The sequence below is a fragment of the Neltuma alba genome, unplaced genomic scaffold (genome assembly GCF_004799145.2).
Source record: "Neltuma alba isolate B1F8T4 unplaced genomic scaffold, ASM479914v2 tig00013362_pilon, whole genome shotgun sequence".
Lineage (NCBI taxonomy): Eukaryota > Viridiplantae > Streptophyta > Magnoliopsida > Fabales > Fabaceae > Neltuma > Neltuma alba.
In genome coordinates this window covers 1-18,512 of record NW_021637627.1, presented here as the reverse complement: position 1 = coordinate 18,512, position 18,512 = coordinate 1, and the positions used below count along the sequence as shown (strand labels likewise).

At 35.8% G+C, this 18,512-nt stretch overlaps 2 protein-coding genes across 2 annotated transcripts; both read right to left on the bottom strand.

Moving 5' to 3' along the window:
• Nucleotides 1-113: 113 nt before the first annotated feature.
• On the bottom strand, nt 114-14,440 carry LOC114736721 (phosphatidylinositol-3-phosphatase myotubularin-1). The gene is made up of 19 exons (XM_028924586.1): nt 14,205-14,440; nt 14,026-14,094; nt 12,130-12,204; nt 10,948-11,019; nt 10,520-10,589; nt 8,947-8,996; nt 8,014-8,303; nt 7,844-7,923; nt 7,647-7,722; nt 7,381-7,440; nt 6,964-7,067; nt 6,762-6,874; nt 5,733-5,902; nt 5,564-5,648; nt 3,921-4,139; nt 2,870-2,929; nt 2,697-2,761; nt 1,575-1,857; nt 114-1,134 (listed from the first exon to the last, which is right to left on the bottom strand). Exons 1-19 carry the CDS (start codon nt 14,316-14,318, stop codon nt 607-609), a joined length of 2,583 nt encoding a protein of 860 aa, XP_028780419.1. The 5' UTR covers nt 14,319-14,440; the 3' UTR covers nt 114-606.
• Nucleotides 14,441-16,666: 2,226 nt separating this feature from the next.
• On the bottom strand, nt 16,667-18,504 carry LOC114736720 (uncharacterized). Its single transcript, XM_028924585.1, has 2 exons — nt 17,133-18,504; nt 16,667-17,013 (listed from the first exon to the last, which is right to left on the bottom strand). Exon 1 carries the CDS (start codon nt 18,361-18,363, stop codon nt 17,431-17,433), a length of 933 nt encoding a protein of 310 aa, XP_028780418.1. The 5' UTR covers nt 18,364-18,504; the 3' UTR covers nt 16,667-17,013; nt 17,133-17,430.
• Nucleotides 18,505-18,512: the final 8 nt, after the last annotated feature.

The following is an 18,512-nucleotide window of genomic DNA, read 5'->3' as shown; positions in this document are numbered from 1 at the left end:
CCTATTTTACGTAAATCGAGACAAAACTCTTTTTACATACTTGTCTTGTATTTCGCAAATGACTATTGAAAAGCTACTTAACAGCTTATAAACTGTTCCAAACAGGCCCTGTATGAATCAAGGAAAGGGCCGCTTTTACATTAGAATGATTAGCGACAACATTTATTCTTTCTGTACATTGATTCCTCTTAACAAATAATAAAATATTAATAAAAATCGTCTGTACAAGGTAACCAACCCCGCACAAAAATAAAGCAATGTTATCAACTGTTATTTGCCACCTTATTTACATCATGTAGCAAGGAATTGGCCACCATGGTACACAATTACTCTCTGCGTCTGCCATCAAAATTTCAAAGCTCCATAGAAATGTCTGTGCCAGCTACCAAGAAGTCTTTCAGCTATCTAATAGCCTGTACAAATCCAGAGACCCAGTAAAAATGGCAGGGTCCTCCATTACTCAATTCTTCATCTCATGGGTGATTAAGCATTATAGATTAGGCTTACTAAAGATACCAAAACCTGCTTGATCTAAACAGAAAACTTCCTTTCCTTCCCCCCTTTCCTTCCCTGTAAAGTATTTTTCAGCCGCCTTCACTCAACAGTTCATTCAGATTTAAAATAACTATCATCAATCGACAAATGATCAAATGCATCAAAATTTGCTCTTAAACCAACAAGCTGGCTACTTAGCCGCGCACAACCAGCATTTGGCCACCTGCAGCGTCGACTTGGAGTACGAAGTGGGCATAGCGCTTCACATACTTGAACAAATGCATTGCTTGCATGATCGTCATGATCATCACCCTCCGTGACTGCTACTGAAACAGACAGATCCTTCTTGTCGTCATGTGAAGTGCTATCCAAGTCCTTTTTCGTGGAAGGGTACATAGTGGTTTGTGCTGATCCCACTAAGTTGCTTTCAATATCAAAGACACAATCTCCATTGTCAGATAAGTGAAACTTGCACCCCAATGACTGAATGGCTCGTTTTATGGCCACATTCTCTTTGCTTGTTTTCTTGGTCATGTTCATAGCTGACCATCTTAACTGTTTCTCATTTCGTAATTCTGAACTCAATGATTCCATGGCAATTTCAATTTCTTTGGATTTCATCTCCGCCAATTCTTTAGCCTGTTACACATTCCACATAGCAAAAGCTTTTACTTTAAAAAGAAAATCCAGACAGAACGGTTCAATTCAATTGGGACTACACAAAGCCAAGAACAGGTACAAGAGATTACAAGGACAACACACACATAGACCTGATCTCCCAAACATAGGGGGCCCAAATCAATCCTGAGACACATGCATGACAGTCATCGTTTTCAACAGAATTCATCTCCTCACATGTTTATTTATGAGTGTCTTATCTTACCTATCTTTCAAAGGGTCAGTCCACTTGAAAATTTCTGGACATGAGACAAGTTCTATGATGTTGCCAAATTAAGGATGTCAACAGTGTGTTAAAATGACTACATGACCATCATAAATGATGAAAATGAGAAGGGAAGCAGCTTTCAGATAAGATGTATTAATTACCAAATCAGACAATTAAAAAAAAAAAAATCCACCTTTTGCATGTCAGAGTATTTCAGAAACATTTGTCTACATTCTGCTTCAATTTCAGCAGCAGCTTGCGCTTCTTCCGGACAAGCCCAGCGAAGAAGAAATTGGGGCCAGAGTGTTGGGGCTAAAGCTGCTGCTGGGGGCAAGATAGGACCGTTGTACTTCAATGGATCATAATAGAGATTATAATGCACATGAGATTTTCCTTCAGAAGCACGCAAGTCAGCCAAGAATGCCCACAAACATCCACACGCTTCAAAAACATTGCATTGCTGCCTTTCCTTCTCACTGGACGGAAAATGCAATCAAAACAACATATTATTTCTACTACATCAAGAAAGAATACAAAATTAAAACTAACTTCTACGTTTATCCAAAATTTTCCTGAGACCAGTATAAAGTTTATGGCAGATGAGATTTCACAGTACTCCTGAAGGCAAAGGAAGACATATGGACAGTGGATTTCAAAGTTGGACTTTTCTTATGCAAGCTACTAACCACCAGACCAATAAGTTTGGCTCAGTGGTATCAGTATTCTGCGTGTCTCCAGGGCTGATGAATCATAGTTCAGATCGAACCTGAAGTCAAACTAACCAAATAATGCCTATTGATTGACTTAACTGTTTCTTAGAGCACACCGCCTAAATTAGGAAGAAAAAGAAGTTACACAAAACAAATCCCAGACTCCTGTCTTGACAAATCATAAACTAAGCTAATTCAGAACCAAACACTTAAGGTCTCAAATAATATTGCCAGTTGGTGACAGTTACTATCGGCCACCATACTTGTGAGACCTTTTGTTTTTTTTAAAAACACCCCCGCCCCAAGGGAAAAGGAATAACTAAGATGTGATTTTATTTGCGGGCATTTTTTTTCTCAAAAATTATTTCACAACGTATAAGCCTTCTTCTAGCAAAGTTTGCATCAACTGGGAATAATGTTTATTTCAGGATCCTGAACCATATATCATTATCCAACCCATCTAGCCATCTCAGCACCTTGTTTAAGCAACATGTTTTCTACTGATTGGCCAACATATGTTCAAATGGAGGGGCACATCAAACCTAAAAAGATGCCAGAGACCTTAGCCATCCCATAGAAAAGAAAATTTCTCAAAAACCAAATACCTATTACATAAGAAGTTTCCAAATCGACAAGAAAGAACACAGTCCAGGAAGTCCACCAGGAAAACCTGAATCAAGAAATAGTGCAAGTAATCAGTGATCAAAACCAAACATAGATAAGAAATATCCGTATATACGAACATCAGAAAAGGCAGACATGGAAGAGTGACATGTACCGAGGAGAACTCAAAAGCAAAAGGATACATCCGCAATAGTTGCGAAACACAATCAACCCACTGAAGAGAAACAAAAAGCAGACCATTAGTCAATATTACATGAACACCAGAGTCTGGACATCAGTGCTATGCAGTGTACAACCTGCACCAGCAGGTGAAGCATGGAGAGAAGACCTATAGACATTATGCTAGCTTCTAGACTGAGGTTACTGTGGCGACAGACAACAAATTAATCATAAAACTTTCATTTTCAATTTCAGTTAAATTATCATCACTTTGTAAAGCAAGTTGAAGACAGAAACCATCTAACGAGTAACAATAACGCTCAATTGCACGTTAACAAGCAAACTATTATGCTTCCTCAAGTATTTTCTTTTGAAATTTGATCCAACTTTTATACTTTTAAACCTGCAAAAACATGTATTTCTTATCATAGTTTTAGTAGCCAGAGCAGATAACTCAGTAACCAGCCACCAATCCATTTTGGACCAACTTCTAACTTAAAAGAAATAAAAATTTGTGATTCCACTATCTCCCTTATTAGATGCACGAACTTATCTCATTAACGGCCACTGTATGGAGAAACTACCATTTAATTCTACTTTCCACTTCTAAAATTTACAGATGCTGGAGCTTCCAAGTTCTTAATATCCCGCTAATGTGCCACTTCACGCCCCTATGTTTTCTTTGGTAAATTACTCTCGGTCCCCTTGAAAGATACCTAAATTACATGAATTATATCTCTATTTTGGAAAATTACACTCACTTCCCTTTCAAGCAAAATATGTGCTGAGAGTAAATATTTGACAAGTATGATTGGACACTTTTCATAATTGAGAAATTTGTAAAATCAATTAGTTAAAAAGTCGTCAATAAGAATGCAAAACATAACCATCAAACAATTGTCTAAAATCAGGCAACAAAAAGATTATGGACGACAATGAGGGAGAGACCTATATAAAAAGAGAAGTGCTGAGACTCTAACCAAGTTGAACAATTGAAATTACAGGCATCAATTAAACGATACCTAGATGTTATTAAAGAAACAAACCTGCAAAAAAATGGGAGAGTAGTGGTTTGAAGTCTGTGCATGAGAGGCGGATGACTGAGATGTGAATGATGACTGGCGCATGGGTGGTGAAGGGCAAGTTCCAGTAGAAGACTGTCTAGTCAACTCAAAAGGCATGCTGCCACTTCCAGAGACTGAGGGCGTTCCCATACGATCTGAAAATGGGTGACCAAATGCTAGCCAGTCTTTTTCAACAAGTGCCTGCATGAGGAAGAGACTTTGAAGAACAAAAGCACAACAGAAAGATCTAAGGTCATTGCTATAGTTTCCACATATGACACGCATGATGAAAAGTGATTTGTCCGAAGTTAAATGTAGAACTAGAATGAAACCAGAAACAAACTGCAAGAATGTGGAAGGACTGCTTCTTTAATATACCTCCCAAGGAATAGATGCATACCGGAGCTGTTTACCCCACAATCTTTTTCATCCTAGGTATTGGGGAAGCATCCAAAGTGCTTGTGTTTGGTACATTGGTAAGTCAGATGTTTGTAGTCATCCAAACCAAAAGGCAACAGTGATACGTTTGGATCGCATCTAGGTAAGCAACCCCCAACAGAAAAACCCACCCAGGGAGAGTGGGGATTCAATCCCAAAGTCCTTGCTGTACCAATTGTAAACCTAACATGGAATTTTAAATGCAGACGAAAGCAATAGGAAGAAAGAAGAAATATGACAGAACAGTGTCATTTCTTATTACTTTCTTGAGAAGGCCAATACATGACGTATTAGAACAGAAGGAGACGACAGTCTGTCTCATGACCCAAATTGATGCAATGGAAACAAGCAAAAAATTAGGAGGATAGTTACGATTAGAAGGATATATCACATGTTAAAACATAGTAAAAAAACATGGCAAAACGGAGGTACTATGATAAGAACTAACTTCCTTCACTAGTTTAGTCTTAGAAGAGGCATGGCAGCTCCGCTTCAGATGAAGACTTATCTAGGATTAGATATTGTAATATTTGTGTTTTATGTTTTATGTCTAAATGTGGACCCATGTTATGTGTCTTTTGTTAACCATTACAAATGTCTTGTCAGTTACCATATGTTATTATCAGTTTCATGCATCTAGGGCATGAAAGTTATTTTTAGTTACTGTGTCAGACTATAATATCATATTAAGCATTCTGCCAAGGACATGAATGAAGTACTATTCAGAAAACTTCGGGAAATCTCCTACTTCTAGAATTAGATTTTGATTCTAGAAGACTTCCATACCCACTTTCTCCTTCGTTCCCTCTTTCTACCCCTTATTCTAGCAAAAGGTATGGAGTCCTCTGAAAAGGGGTAGAGGAAAGCCAAACATAACACTCTATGAAACTATTAAGTGAGATCTTTCGATTAACAATCTACCCAAAAATTTGGCTGTTGATAAAGCCTAATGGTGTTGTACGATTCATGTAACCAATCCTATCTAGTGAAATAAGGGTATGTTGTTGTTGTTGTATCCTTTCTTTTTCTCTATCAAGTTTCAACCATACCATCGCATGTGACTTTTTGACAAATACCACAATATTATTATACTTGAGCGTCCTACAGCATGCCATGAATATACAAGAGAATTTAAGACACTGTTATACCAAATAGCTCCTTAATAGAATAGTAATAAAAGTCATTACCTGAAACCCTGTGAATGTGCGATAGAAGGGATCAAGTAACAAATCAGCAAGAGAAACCAATTGACTTGTTCTATCCCAGCCATCACTGATCAAAGCACAGACTTGGATTTTAAATACCAAATCAATTTGACTATGGACAGCAAACTGAAAAATACACAATTATATGCACCTGCAATGTACAAGAACAGAAGCCTTTTCCATATGAAGGCGAGCAGCAATCCAAGCAGCACCAGCTAAGACACTTTGAACGTGTAGTAGCCATCCACTGTCCCCAAGAGTAGATACTGAAGTAGACATACTACTTAGATTGCCTCCACCCCATGTTGACCCACCATGTCTCTATAAACCCCATAGAAACACATATAGTTGGTAAAACCCATACAAAAAAATCATCCAACCCATAATAAATACGATAATATTGCTAAAGTCCAATAGAATAGCATAAAAATGCCATTCACTGAAATTCTTGCCAAAACAAAGAGGTGTTAACTAAAATGTCCCATAACAAGTGAATGACAAGTTCTAATGCAGGAAATGACAAGATTCATGCTGCTCACTTGTCATTGGGACTTTTTGGTAATTGTGTTCTTTCTTTGGGACCTCAAAGTGGCTTCCCTTGAGCCCACAGAAAAACAGAGTTGGTAGAAAAACTGCTCAAAGATAATGTAGTGCATAACAAATAAGATGATCATCCTTGACATATGTAAAATAGCATTAAAAATGTCATTAATTCAGATTCTCGCCACAACATAGTTAAGCTAACATTTTCCCCATAAAATTGTAAGCAAGATGAATGTCACAAACATCAAGCGGAGAAGAACCATTATCTGGAACAAATTACCGGTTAGTAACATATTTTCAGCATGGAATTCTTCTCACAGCTATACAGTCAAATGGAGATAATTTAAGAATGACAACATCAATTGACATCGTTTCCAGGAGAGAGATTAAACTTTAGTCACATAAAAGGATGAATCGTGAAAGAAATCAGATAACATTTATGCATATGTCAGGGTCCAGAGTTATCCTTCTGATATCAACCATGACAACAGGTGTTTCAATTTCAATCCCGCAATGTGCAAACCCATTACTCCTTTGGAGGAATCCAGTGCAAAAACCTTTGTAATCAATGGCCTAGCCCTACTCAATATACCAAGGAAACAAATAACTAGACCTCTCTTAAGATTCTTAGACTAACCAAGAAAGATGACATTCCATCTGATGATGATTTGCCATGAGTGTCTAGGTATTCTCTTAGCCGAGCAAAGCTTTCTCTCATTGCATGGATGTTGTCTATACCAAAAAAACTACCTGATGATATATCAGGAGACAGATGTTTAGAATATGTGGCTACATTTATGACTAAAAGAAATCATACGCGGACAGGTCAAGACTTCTACAGACCTCACACTGAAAGTAATTTGAAGATGATTCCGAACCACCTCCCATGGCCCCATTAGCTAATGCATTTTTCCTCGGTCTTGCATCAGCAATATAAAGCTTCCTAAAAGAAGAAAAAACAAGCAAGTTAATTGCCCATTAAGTTATTAAAAACATGACCACTGGAAAAAGCCTACTCTACTGTCAGTGATAAAGTAAACTTTTGGCACCGTACTACTATAAGATTCAACAGAAACATTGTTCATAATGATATTAATTAATACGGAAAGTAATTTACATCAGGAAGCCCTCACTAATTAACATCTAATGCAATATTTACCAAGTCTAGGTGAGTCATAGACGCATGTGATAGTTTTACTCATGTTGCTAGGAGTAACATGTTGATGGACATATTATGAAGGAAACTACAGTCTTACCTGCGCGAGCCATCATAAAGTTTGCCACATAATCCAGCGACGAGCTTTTCATCTGCATTGCTGCAGGTAAGTACACAAAAGCAAATCACTATTTATGAAGCAAAAAACCCATTATCAAACACTGAATTGTCATATGTGTCATTGGTACTATACATAATCCTTTAAAAAATAGTGACAGTCCGATCCCTCCAAACGTCCACCAAAAACCACAAAACCTTTCTCATTTGGCATTCACATGGTAGGTTTGATTAAATAGTCTGTAGTACCTCCTCATATTCATCATGAGGCCAACTAAAGGTTGGGATGAACGTGCAAGAACCGCTCCGTATCTATAAGTTGTCACTTGCATTAAGGCAATAGTATTGAATTGAGATATCAAATGTAAAATAATTAGAAGAAACCAAAATCAAAATAAGAAGCACAAAATTCTCAATTAATGAAAATAGCAGAACCATGACTACACGTATACCTGGGTGGCACCATGAAACTACAGGAACCCGACATCTACCACGAAAGCTGGAAGCTTGTTGCACTTCATCATCACTAGCATCAAGATCATGTAAAGTTGTCGAACAAATGGTTCAGCAAAATAAATCTTGGAAAAAATAGAACATTTGTATATTAGTGATATACCTTATGGTCTTTGGTACAATCAAAGCGAAAGGATAACTCTGGCACACGTTGTAGTTAGAGTTCACTTTACTTATTCTCCACAAGTCATTTGACAAGGTAAAGGATCCACTTTCAATCATATTGCTTGAAGCACGGTAAAAGCGTTTTCCAAGAAGCCGGAAATACTCATCTAGTAGGCGCACCTTTGGGTTAGAGTTAGTAAACTTAGAAGGTCCACATATAAATGCATAAAGATCCCATAGTACAGCTGGCTTTGTACTTCTTAGTAAGGCATCAAATATGACACGCCTCTGTAAAATTTAATAACAAAAATTAAAACCTTCACATCAAGGAAGAACGTGACAGCATCCACTCGTAGTTCACAACACAATCTCAGCAACTAAAAACAATTTACCAATGTAAGATCATGTAACTATTTCTTGAGGAATCCTTTTATGTTAACCATAACAAGTAACCTTACCATAAGAGTTCAGTTAGACTATTAAGAAACGGAAATTATTGACTATTTGAGCAAAAATGCCACTCATGCATGATGGTTAGCTGTTTCATGCTTCAAAACTCAAAACAAATGTTTAGGGGATGTAACTCATTCAACTCATTTGAGGTCAGGAACTGGGGCTTTATAATGCTAGCATTTTGAAACACCATCCGTACTTTCAGAAGCATCTAAGATGGGCCAAGCGCGTGTTGGAGTGGCACATTTTGAGGCACAAAAAGCTAACCGTTTGGCTTGTGATGACAGAAGATGACATAGGTAATCCTATGGTTTAAAATTTGCATGCAGAGCCAAGCAGGGGAAAGCATAATTGTACTTCTACACGAAAAATATGCGCCATTTGTAGAGAATAAGGGCTACAAAGAATGCCTTCAGGATTTAAAAAAAAAAAAAAAGAATCTGTTATGAATGCCATGATTACTGTCCAGTAGAATTACCTGCTTTGTACGAGGCCTGAAACCAAAAACGATAATTCTCATATCTTTTCCTACACAGAAGAGAAAATATAAATAATCAGACAAAGCTAACAAAGAATAAAGCAAAACATTAAATAGAGAACAGAATATAATAGGAAGACGAATGGTAAGGATGTTGCAAGGATTTACAAAGTAGTGCATTATTTGCAGTATTATGGTAGCTTATACTAGAGATCAATGACCAGAGTTCTACATCAAAGATTTTAAGCCATGGAAGTTCTGGAGGATAAGTCAGTTTTTCTAGGTTTGTCCTGGGCCCCTACAAGATTAAGATTTTTTAAGGGTTATATCTGTTTCCATAGTAAAAAATTGGAAGGCTCTTTGGGCTGATGTATTGTTTCATTTTGTTTTTTTCCCAGTTTGTCATGTGCTTTTTACTTCTATCCTCCTCTAATCAATATTTTTTTTTTTTAATTATAAGCAACATTAAGATAACAAACCAAAACTGGCAGAAGTTCAGGGATAAATAACCACCTTTGTTCTGCATTATGAAGTGGCTCAGCAGATTTTGAATAAGCCGTTTGATTGAAGAAGCAGACAAGAAGGAGGAGGAGGAGGAGGAGGAGACTTAAACTAATTGGGAACTTAAGATGAGTGGTGGAAAAATAAACTATCCAATTATAAATACCCTAACAAATAATATTTCTTATTCAAACACCATTATAATAAAATTCCCTCCACTCATTGTCAAAGTTCTAACTCTGGGCATATTGTAAATCTCATTGATGTCAGCTTATTTTTAGCTGTTTAACGATCATGTAGATTATTTGTTGTTGGGAGAGAGAATTTCAAGGATTGCATTGAAAACATCATCTCTACACCAAGAACCATTCTCTTGACAAGGAAATAATCTCATAAAAGAATAAAATCTATAATAACTTGTCATTCATTGTTAGCCGCCACCACATTCGTCCATCAAACTAACTTTAACTGCAACAAAACGTAATCAGATTGGAAATAAATATGAATTTGTAGCATGCCATAACTTATAACACCCCCAAATTCCAATTAATTAAAAGATCATTCTTCCATTTTATCATTTTGATAAACCTACAAGCATTATATTGCGCCAATCTAATCCATAAACATCATGTAAGTTTATTTGCTTCAACACTTTAAAGCAGCAACTTCTTGATGGAATAATAATTCTCAGTTCTTGTTATGCATTGGGTCAGTACTAACTTCCACAGCAATTTCACATGGAATGTGATTTTCATCACAATGAAGAGGCCCAATTTGATGGTGTTGTGCATGCTTAGAAATCCTTTAGCATATTAGGTTTAAAGGAAATGCTCAAATTTTCAAGGACTCTCATAGGGTATAACTATATAATTTCTCAAGATCTCAGCCAATGCTTTTCTTATAATGTTACTATCTCCAACATACAAAGGGATTCATTGACTTTGTTGTATTTTTACCCTCTTCAGCAGTAGTCTTTCTCTATGCTCACTTGGAGGAGATTTTGCATAGTGGTCTCAATAATTCGAGAATGTAAAGGAAACTTTTATTTAGAGAAACTTATTTGAGATCATACCAATAACCTGGAGCAGTCTTTGTGGGGGTGTCTTGTCTAATTGACGATTGGCTGACTGCATCTTTACAGCCTACAGGTAAAGGACAGCGAAAAGCTTTAAATCAAGTAAAAGTAGAATGCAAACACGATAAAAGAGGAAAACAACATGGAATTCGATGCATAAATAGATCACCTGGTTGAAATTTGAAAAATACATCATAGATAATGATTAATAATATTACACAAATCAATATGGAAAAAAAAGATAATATGAACATCCATTCCCTGTGGCTCTGCTTATATGAACATACAAAACCAGTAGCAAAAATAATGTACTTAGCATATGTGAAATAGGCTAAAAAGGAAAGATGGTTATGCTTAATATAACTGAGCACATGCAGAATAAAGAAATCTACAGCATAAATTGTACATTTGATTTGAAAACTTACTATCTTGTTAAACTTCTCAATTGTTGCAAGTGCAATCGTTCCAAGGGCAATAATATTTCTAGTTCGATCACTCTAGAAAAAGTAAGAGCACATCAGAGGACATTACTCAGTAAAGTAAACATGCAGATGGAAAAAAAAAAAAAATCTAGCACCTCCAGACATGGATTACAAAAATATAAAAGCTAATATATTCAGCAACAAATGCTCAGAAACTGAATATTTTTATTTTATCAGGACTCATGCGCTTCAATAAAGGCGAATGCAATGATATTAACAGGAACACAATAAAAGTTAGTGTCAGAATCAGATCAGATCAGATCAGATCAAATCAAATCAAATCTCTTCTAGCCGTTAGAATCAGATCCCCAATTACCTGTTGTTTCTATTTTTAATCCCTAGAATCACGGTCCCATATCAATGGGATTTCTCTCCCTTAATTTTCATTTAATGTGATCAGAATTCCAAATATATTATGAGGAAATCTGATCCTATTTATGTACTGCTCTCCTATTGGAATCATCTATCAATTACATTCGAATTATTCACAATAGTTAGGAAAATAGAATCGAAAGTCAGAGATGAGTTGGTAGAATTGTGTGACATAGTGACTAAATGACAGAGGAAAACACGCCAGAAAATAGAGCACAGGAGAATTCTGTCATAATGGGTTTGGCCCATGGGGAAGCAATCAGGGAACAGCATAATCATTATTAATGGTAGGTCAAACCATATCACTATGGTGTGTTAATCAGAATGAGTCGGTTGTAAAATACAAGGCTTATTTATGATGCATATAGATGTATATAAATACCTAGGCTACTGTGTATTGTTCAGAGTGGAAATTCAATTCATTTATAGTTAACAGGAGTTCTGCAATCATCCTTCATTGCAGCTTCATTTCTGAATCTCCACAGAGGTTCCTTCTTCTGTTTTCTTGCTAATAAAGGAAAAAAAAGTCTCATGTACTAACATAATAGTCCTGTTTTCATATTTATTCTTGGTCTTCGAAGCTTTTCATTCTCCCAAAATTACTAAGCAAGAATTTCAGACAAACATTATTATGTTTATCACCTTACTGGGGGGTGGGTGATTCTAAGTCACACCTCTAGGTCCTGTCCTAACATCATAATGCCTAATCAAAATCTAAATTTCAGATGACGAAATATTATCTGAAGGACTTACCAGAAAAACAAGACGAAAATTTGTGACCACCAATGTGCCTGCATCATCTGAATTAATAAGAACAACGCCATGTCCCTGAACATAAACATCATATGCAGATAATTTTCGTCTAGAATAGATTCACTTATAATAAATGTAAATTAAAACACTGGGACTTGAATTTCTAATGACGATAGATGTTAATAGTCCCTTGAGAAGTTCTAGATACAAGCTGAGATAAACCATCATATTAGCTGACTTATATTGACTTAGTATAATCCTTTGGCTGGATTTTTTAGGGTCAGAAAGTTAAAGTAATGAATAAGTATATAATTCAATCTATTTTTCAGTTGAGTCACCAATATTGAGGATGAGGTATTTGTTTAAAACATGCTAGTAACTAATTAATAATGATGGTCGAATGCATGTGTGCTTTGTCAGTCTCAAGAATTCTTTCAAAACTCGAGAGCACACTGGTTGCTGCAGTATCCCCATAACCCTACATCTAACTTATACAGAGAATGAGAAGAAATAACCAGAAGAGGAGAGATAAATAACAGGTAAGGGCAGAGGGGGTGAGATAGAAAAAGTAAACACTCGAGGACACAAACAGGACGCGTAGCCACAAAGGATGCAAGAAAGAATGAATGAAGTGAATGAGGCGTTGAAAGGCAGGGAGTGTGCAAACAGAAGTTAAAATGACTCCCAAAAGTGGCCCTTATTGTATTGACACATGGCGTGCACGTCACACCACTAGACACCCTTAACAGCCATGCTAATAAATTAGCAGCAGTGTTATCAAAATTGGATATAAACAAACAGTTCAACAGGAGAAAAAAAATGTTTCGGAATGTCCACACCAAGAAGTCATTTCGGGAATCCATAGCTTAGATAATCTCCAAAAATAGAAAGTCTTTCTCTTTTCTGGGGAGAGCAGCAAGAAGAAAACAAATGAATAATGAATATGCTTTCCCTACGGCAAAAGGGGGAAAAATGAGCAGGTTAGGCTCCAGCTGTTCGATGCTTCTTTTTTTCATTTTTTGGTTGTTGGTTCAAAAACACATAATTTTCCCAGGCTAAACATTTTCTTCCTGTATTCTAATGTTACATAGGTAGTTAGGATGGAATCTGACAATGGTGATGGTTTTCCTGAAATATGGATTTAATCTCAACAAATGTTACAATATATTATCGGTTGTTTGTTTAGAGTTGAAGTTGTATATGACATGTTTGGATTTGAATAAAAACTATAAAATGTTTTTTTTTTGCTTCCTCATATAATATTTTAATATACAGAATAAAAATATAATAATGTAATTATGACTTGTTTGACAAGATTCAACCATGATCAACCAAGGAATCTTGAACCAGAACTTCATGTCAATGACCAGCCAATTATAAAATTTATAATATTGCTAAGACATGAATTACAGGGGACGTTCGCTAAGCATTTGTTTACTTGGGTATATCTTCATCCTAATTCTTACAAGATAAGGGTTTTGAAAACTGCTTAAAAATATTTATCCACACACTAATAACTTGTGATTTCTTTGTCATTTTCTTCAAACTTGATATATTAGTCCATCTTGGTCGTACACTTGCACTGCTTTGTATGCATCCTGTCCAAGGATCGCAAGCATTAGTACTTCAAGTTTGACTTGTTATGTGTCCAAGAGGAGACGGTTACTTGGGTAATTCAATCATGTTATTGAGTTTGTATGATTCATAATATGGTATGAGAGTATCCAAAGTCATCCTGCCACTCTTTTTACTACCCTTAAATTCCACATATTATGCAGATTCTGCTCGGTGATCACGTTACACAGAGCAAAGAAAGTAGTGCAACAAACAGCGAGCGAGCAGAAAAAGGAAAAAAGGTAATGCAATTGCGGCGTAAAGAGTAAAAGCACTGCATACCTGGGCTATGATGTTTTCTTCCTCCAGCAAGAAATCTAAATTGGCATGCGAAACGTTGCGTGAACCAGGCTGCAGATAAATTCACACACCAAAAAAAAAAAAGGCAAACAAATGGATTGAGAACGTAGAGAAGAAACAGAAAGAAGTGAATTGAAAATTCAATTCAAATAGGAGGAAACCTGAAACTTGGTCCATTGGAGGGCATCCCATGTACCCGTGCCCTCCATCTTGGAGGAGTCAGAGGCGTCCCTGAGAGACGTTGATCGAGTGTTGCGTGGCTTCGGCGCGGCCATGACGGCGAAGAGGGAACCACCACCACCACTAGTTTGCAATGCGACACGGGGACACCGTCCTGGAGAAAGAGCGCGCGGCGAAGGCTCACCTGCCGTTCAAAGAAGGGGTCCTCTTTTCATGGGCTGCTTAGCCCCCCTGGTAGGCTGGTAGCAAATGTTGGCCAACATGGAGAGAAACATATCTTAAAATTTTTTAAGTTGTATAATTTTTTTCCCAAATATAGTTATTTTAGAAATCAAAATTAAATAATATATAAACATTACTTAGAATAAATTGTATTTTTTTAATTATAACAAGGGCAATTAGAGATGGCCTTTTGTATTCATATAGAGTTACAAACATTATGTTTAAATGGCCATAACACCTTTCATTAAGATCAATAATGGTTGGGTTTTTAAATTAAAATCTCTCAATATATTGTTTTTAAAAGAATTCTCTTTTTTTTTAAATGTATAAGAGAGTTTAATACTTTAATAAGTGTACTGTAAATATGAGAAATTAAACTTACCGAATCAACAAATGATTACCTCCGGTCCTAATCATAAGAGCTAGTTGATTTATTTAAGAAGATTAAAAAAATAAGTTAAGTTAAGTATTTGTAATAAATATATGCTTCTTTTCTAAAATATTATTATTAATCAAATGTATTGGCTAGAACTATTATTATTAGAAAGACTTCAATAGAAAAAAAAATACATAAATATGATAAACAAAATGAATTGGGTCTGATATTAAGAACAAAACAAAATAAAGGACTAAAGTAGTATTAGATAAGGAATGTTATGGTGTTATAGGAACAAGAGAAATTCATTTCGATGGTAGAAAAGTAGGAGAGTCCATTTTATTTACAAATGAGAAAATATTTTAAAACTATTTTATTTAAGAGAACATTTTCCTTAAGCTTAGACTAATTTTTTAAAAAAAAATCCGTGCATAAATAGATAAGAGTTCTTTTCGGCCCCAAAAAATAGTGTTTTTTTGGTTAAATAAGAATTTAAAAAACAAAGTGGAAATCCTGGAGAACTGTACACACGTGATATGTTGTATTTGCATGAGAAGATCAAAATATCTTCATAGGGGTTGCATGTACTTTTCTACCCTATCACTGTTTTCCTGTCCTCTCTCAACATTTTAGTTTTAATTTTTAATCAATATAAATAAAATTAATCAATATAGAATATTAAAATTGCAGCTTATTTTGAGATAAGTGCAAATTCAAAAGTTCATTCTAATTATTATATTTGATGTTATTGCACCAAATGGTATGGCTTAATTTTTTTTTTTTTTAATACGGGACTACAAAATCTGATATCTTTTACTTTGAAATTTTAAATGTTTTTAGAAATATAGTCTCTTCATTATATATATATTTCATAAACTTATAACTAGAAGTGATATTTTACAAATTCCAAATGATACAGTTCCTCTTTCTTTCTTTTTTTGGGTGATATATAGCTCCTTTTTTTTTTTTTCTGATAGCAAGTTCCTTTTTTGGTAATAGCAGTTAGCAGACAACGCACAGTGCTTGTTTTGTTTTGTTTTAGTGTTATTGTCTTTTACTTAATTTGTCATCCTGCAGTTGGCCGAGATTTGTTAATTATTTATTCTTCTAGTTCTTAATATAAGATCTATTTAACTAATTTGATTAGATTAAAGAAGTTAGTAAGTTAATTAATTATAAAAAAGTGACATGTTTTTCTAAACACTATAGTCATCTTTTTAACACCAATTCTCCTTCTTCTACTTATTATGGTTGAAAGAGTATTCAAAGAGGTAATTTAGATAAAATTGATAAATATGAAATATTAGTCTTATATTTAGGACCAAAACAATTTAACAATTAGACCTATATTAAGAACAAAGGAGTATATAATATATATTATATCTAACCAAGATCCCAATTGGAGTAATTGACTGTACTTTGAACAGAGTTAAAAACGATTTACACGTCATCCCTCGCCTAGAGAGTAAATTTTAAGCAAATGACACAGCTATATTTCTTCTTTCCTGTGTTCTAATCATAGAAAAATCATGACTTTTAGCTGAAAAGGAGAGGAGAGGAAATGGGCAAAGAAAATTTCACGTGGCATCTTCTTCCTTATTTGCTTGAAGGGTCACAACAAAACTATAAATTTTTAAGAGCATAGATTTATCACTATTTCTTTTTTTGAATAAACTCGCAAGTTTAAACATTATGACATCTTTTGTCATCACATTTGAGATAACTTACAATCATGTTCTGTGTAAGTTATAACAGAACTCCTTTATAATTCCTTTGTATACTTATCTGGTATTTCGTAAATCATGATTGAAAAATACTTGTAAGTCATTTCAAACAGCCTTTGTATAAAGCAGGGAACAACATGGTTCATTGATTGATGAGATTATCCAAACAATGATTATGATGGTGACAAACTAGGAGTAAACGTGAGATTTATAGAGCACCATGTTTTATATAATGTACTAGGTACAAATATCGTGTCAAGCTTCCATGCTTGGCCAGCAATAAGATCATATAGAAAGTAACCATGATAGCTATACAATTAGGTAATATGCAGATGTTCCTAAATAAACACGCCCTAAACATGATGCAGCAACTCACCACTGAAACAGAAAGGCTGGGGTAATTTGAATATCTCAAGCTTCAAGCAAAGAGAAATTTATGGATACTTCCTTGTTCGGTTGCTCCTATATCTGATACGAAATCACCAACATGGGTACATTAAAATTTTCAATATATATATATATATATATATATCATATCCAAATATCTTGTAAATTTCAAATTACTTGAAAACTAAGTTATTACATACCACACATCCACCAAAAGATCAACTCCTCTTTGCAAGATGAGACCAGCTATACAAGTTTTGGCAGCTAGGAACTCGGCAAAGAAAAAGAATGACAAATGTCCATGAAACTCATCTCACCAGGAATTCATTCTGCTACTACAATTTCTATAGTAGGGGCATTACTCTCAGCTTCACCCAGCATTTTAACTTTTGATCTGCGAGTGTTGAGATTTAAGAAGCCACATTGTTGATGTTTGTCCAACGTGTTTCCCCATCGAACCGGAATTTTGTTGGAGACAGCAACGAGCTAAGTAAATGCTTACCCTTTCAGATCAAGATACTCACGGAACATTCTGCTACTGGCACACTCCGCCAGAGCTTTTGTGTTAAGTTCCTGACCATATCTCCAGACATAATTCAGTCCAACAAGAAGCTCAGTTATTGTTGCTTCAGTCTTTTCTTGATTTGCGAAGTAAAGCGTTTGTACCAGCAGCACATTTGTCCGAGAAACAAAGCTCTGCTGCTCAAAACTTCTCTCAGACTGCCATCTAATCATGTTATGAGCAAGTGGAGCCAACCATTCCAATATTCTTGACATAGCTTCAGTCCATTCTTCTGCTAGAGCCGTATCATAGACTGATGACGCCATGGTCTTCGCATATGGCTTTAGCTTATCCCTAAGGGCAGTTCTCACAGTTGTCGGTAACATATTGTACAGGTCTTCTCTTGCATCAGGGCCAATCAAGTGCGGAGTAGCTGCCAACTTCTCAATGACAATGATAACATTTGCATAGTGTAGTGCCAAAGCAGCAGCACCAAGTGTATCAAGCGGAGGATTTAACAGCTTGCCCTTAGAACTCAAGACTGATTGATCATAATGAACTGCTTTTCCACGACCAGCTAGGCTTGGATTAGCATCATAGACATTCTGCGTCCCCATTTGAACATCACTGGAGCTTAAGTAGCACTCGCTGACAGAGGAACTGTCTGCAGCCATTATACAGCCTTTGAAAGGCCCCACTTGAGTTAACCGACTGGCTCTTGTATGAGTTTTTTTGGCGTAGCCGGGAAACTTCCAAATCTTGCCAATTTTATTTTTTTGATTGACTGGGGCAGATCTCTGCAAATTCGTCCCCAAGGGACCAGAATAAAAATTGACACTTCTATTATTTCCTGAAATTGGGCCCGATTTTGTGGATGAGTCACCAAGAGGACCTGAATGAAAAATGCTGGTTTTATTTGTTTTTGACATTGGACCTGATTTAGCAGTAATACCCACAAGGGGTCCTGACGCAAATCTGGGAAGACTATTCTCAGACGGGTGGACTGAAGGTTGCTGCAACAATGCAGAAACAGATTGGCTATGGTAGATATAGTCGGAATTCAAGTTTCTTGAATCAT

Coding starts and splice junctions, on each gene's coding strand:
- LOC114736721 (XM_028924586.1), bottom strand. CDS start 14,318: ATGGCCGCGCCGAAGCCACGCAACACTCGATCAACGTCTCTCAGGGAC. Junction 11,020..12,129: donor ATTTTCGTCTTGTTTTTCTG/GTAAGTCCTTCA, acceptor TACTTTTTCTAG/AGTGATCGAACTAGAAATAT. Junction 5,903..6,761: donor ATGGAATGTCATCTTTCTTG/GTTAGTCTAAGA, acceptor TGGGGTTTATAG/AGACATGGTGGGTCAACATG.
- LOC114736720 (XM_028924585.1), bottom strand. CDS start 18,363: ATGTCAAAAACAAATAAAACCAGCATTTTTCATTCAGGTCCTCTTGGT.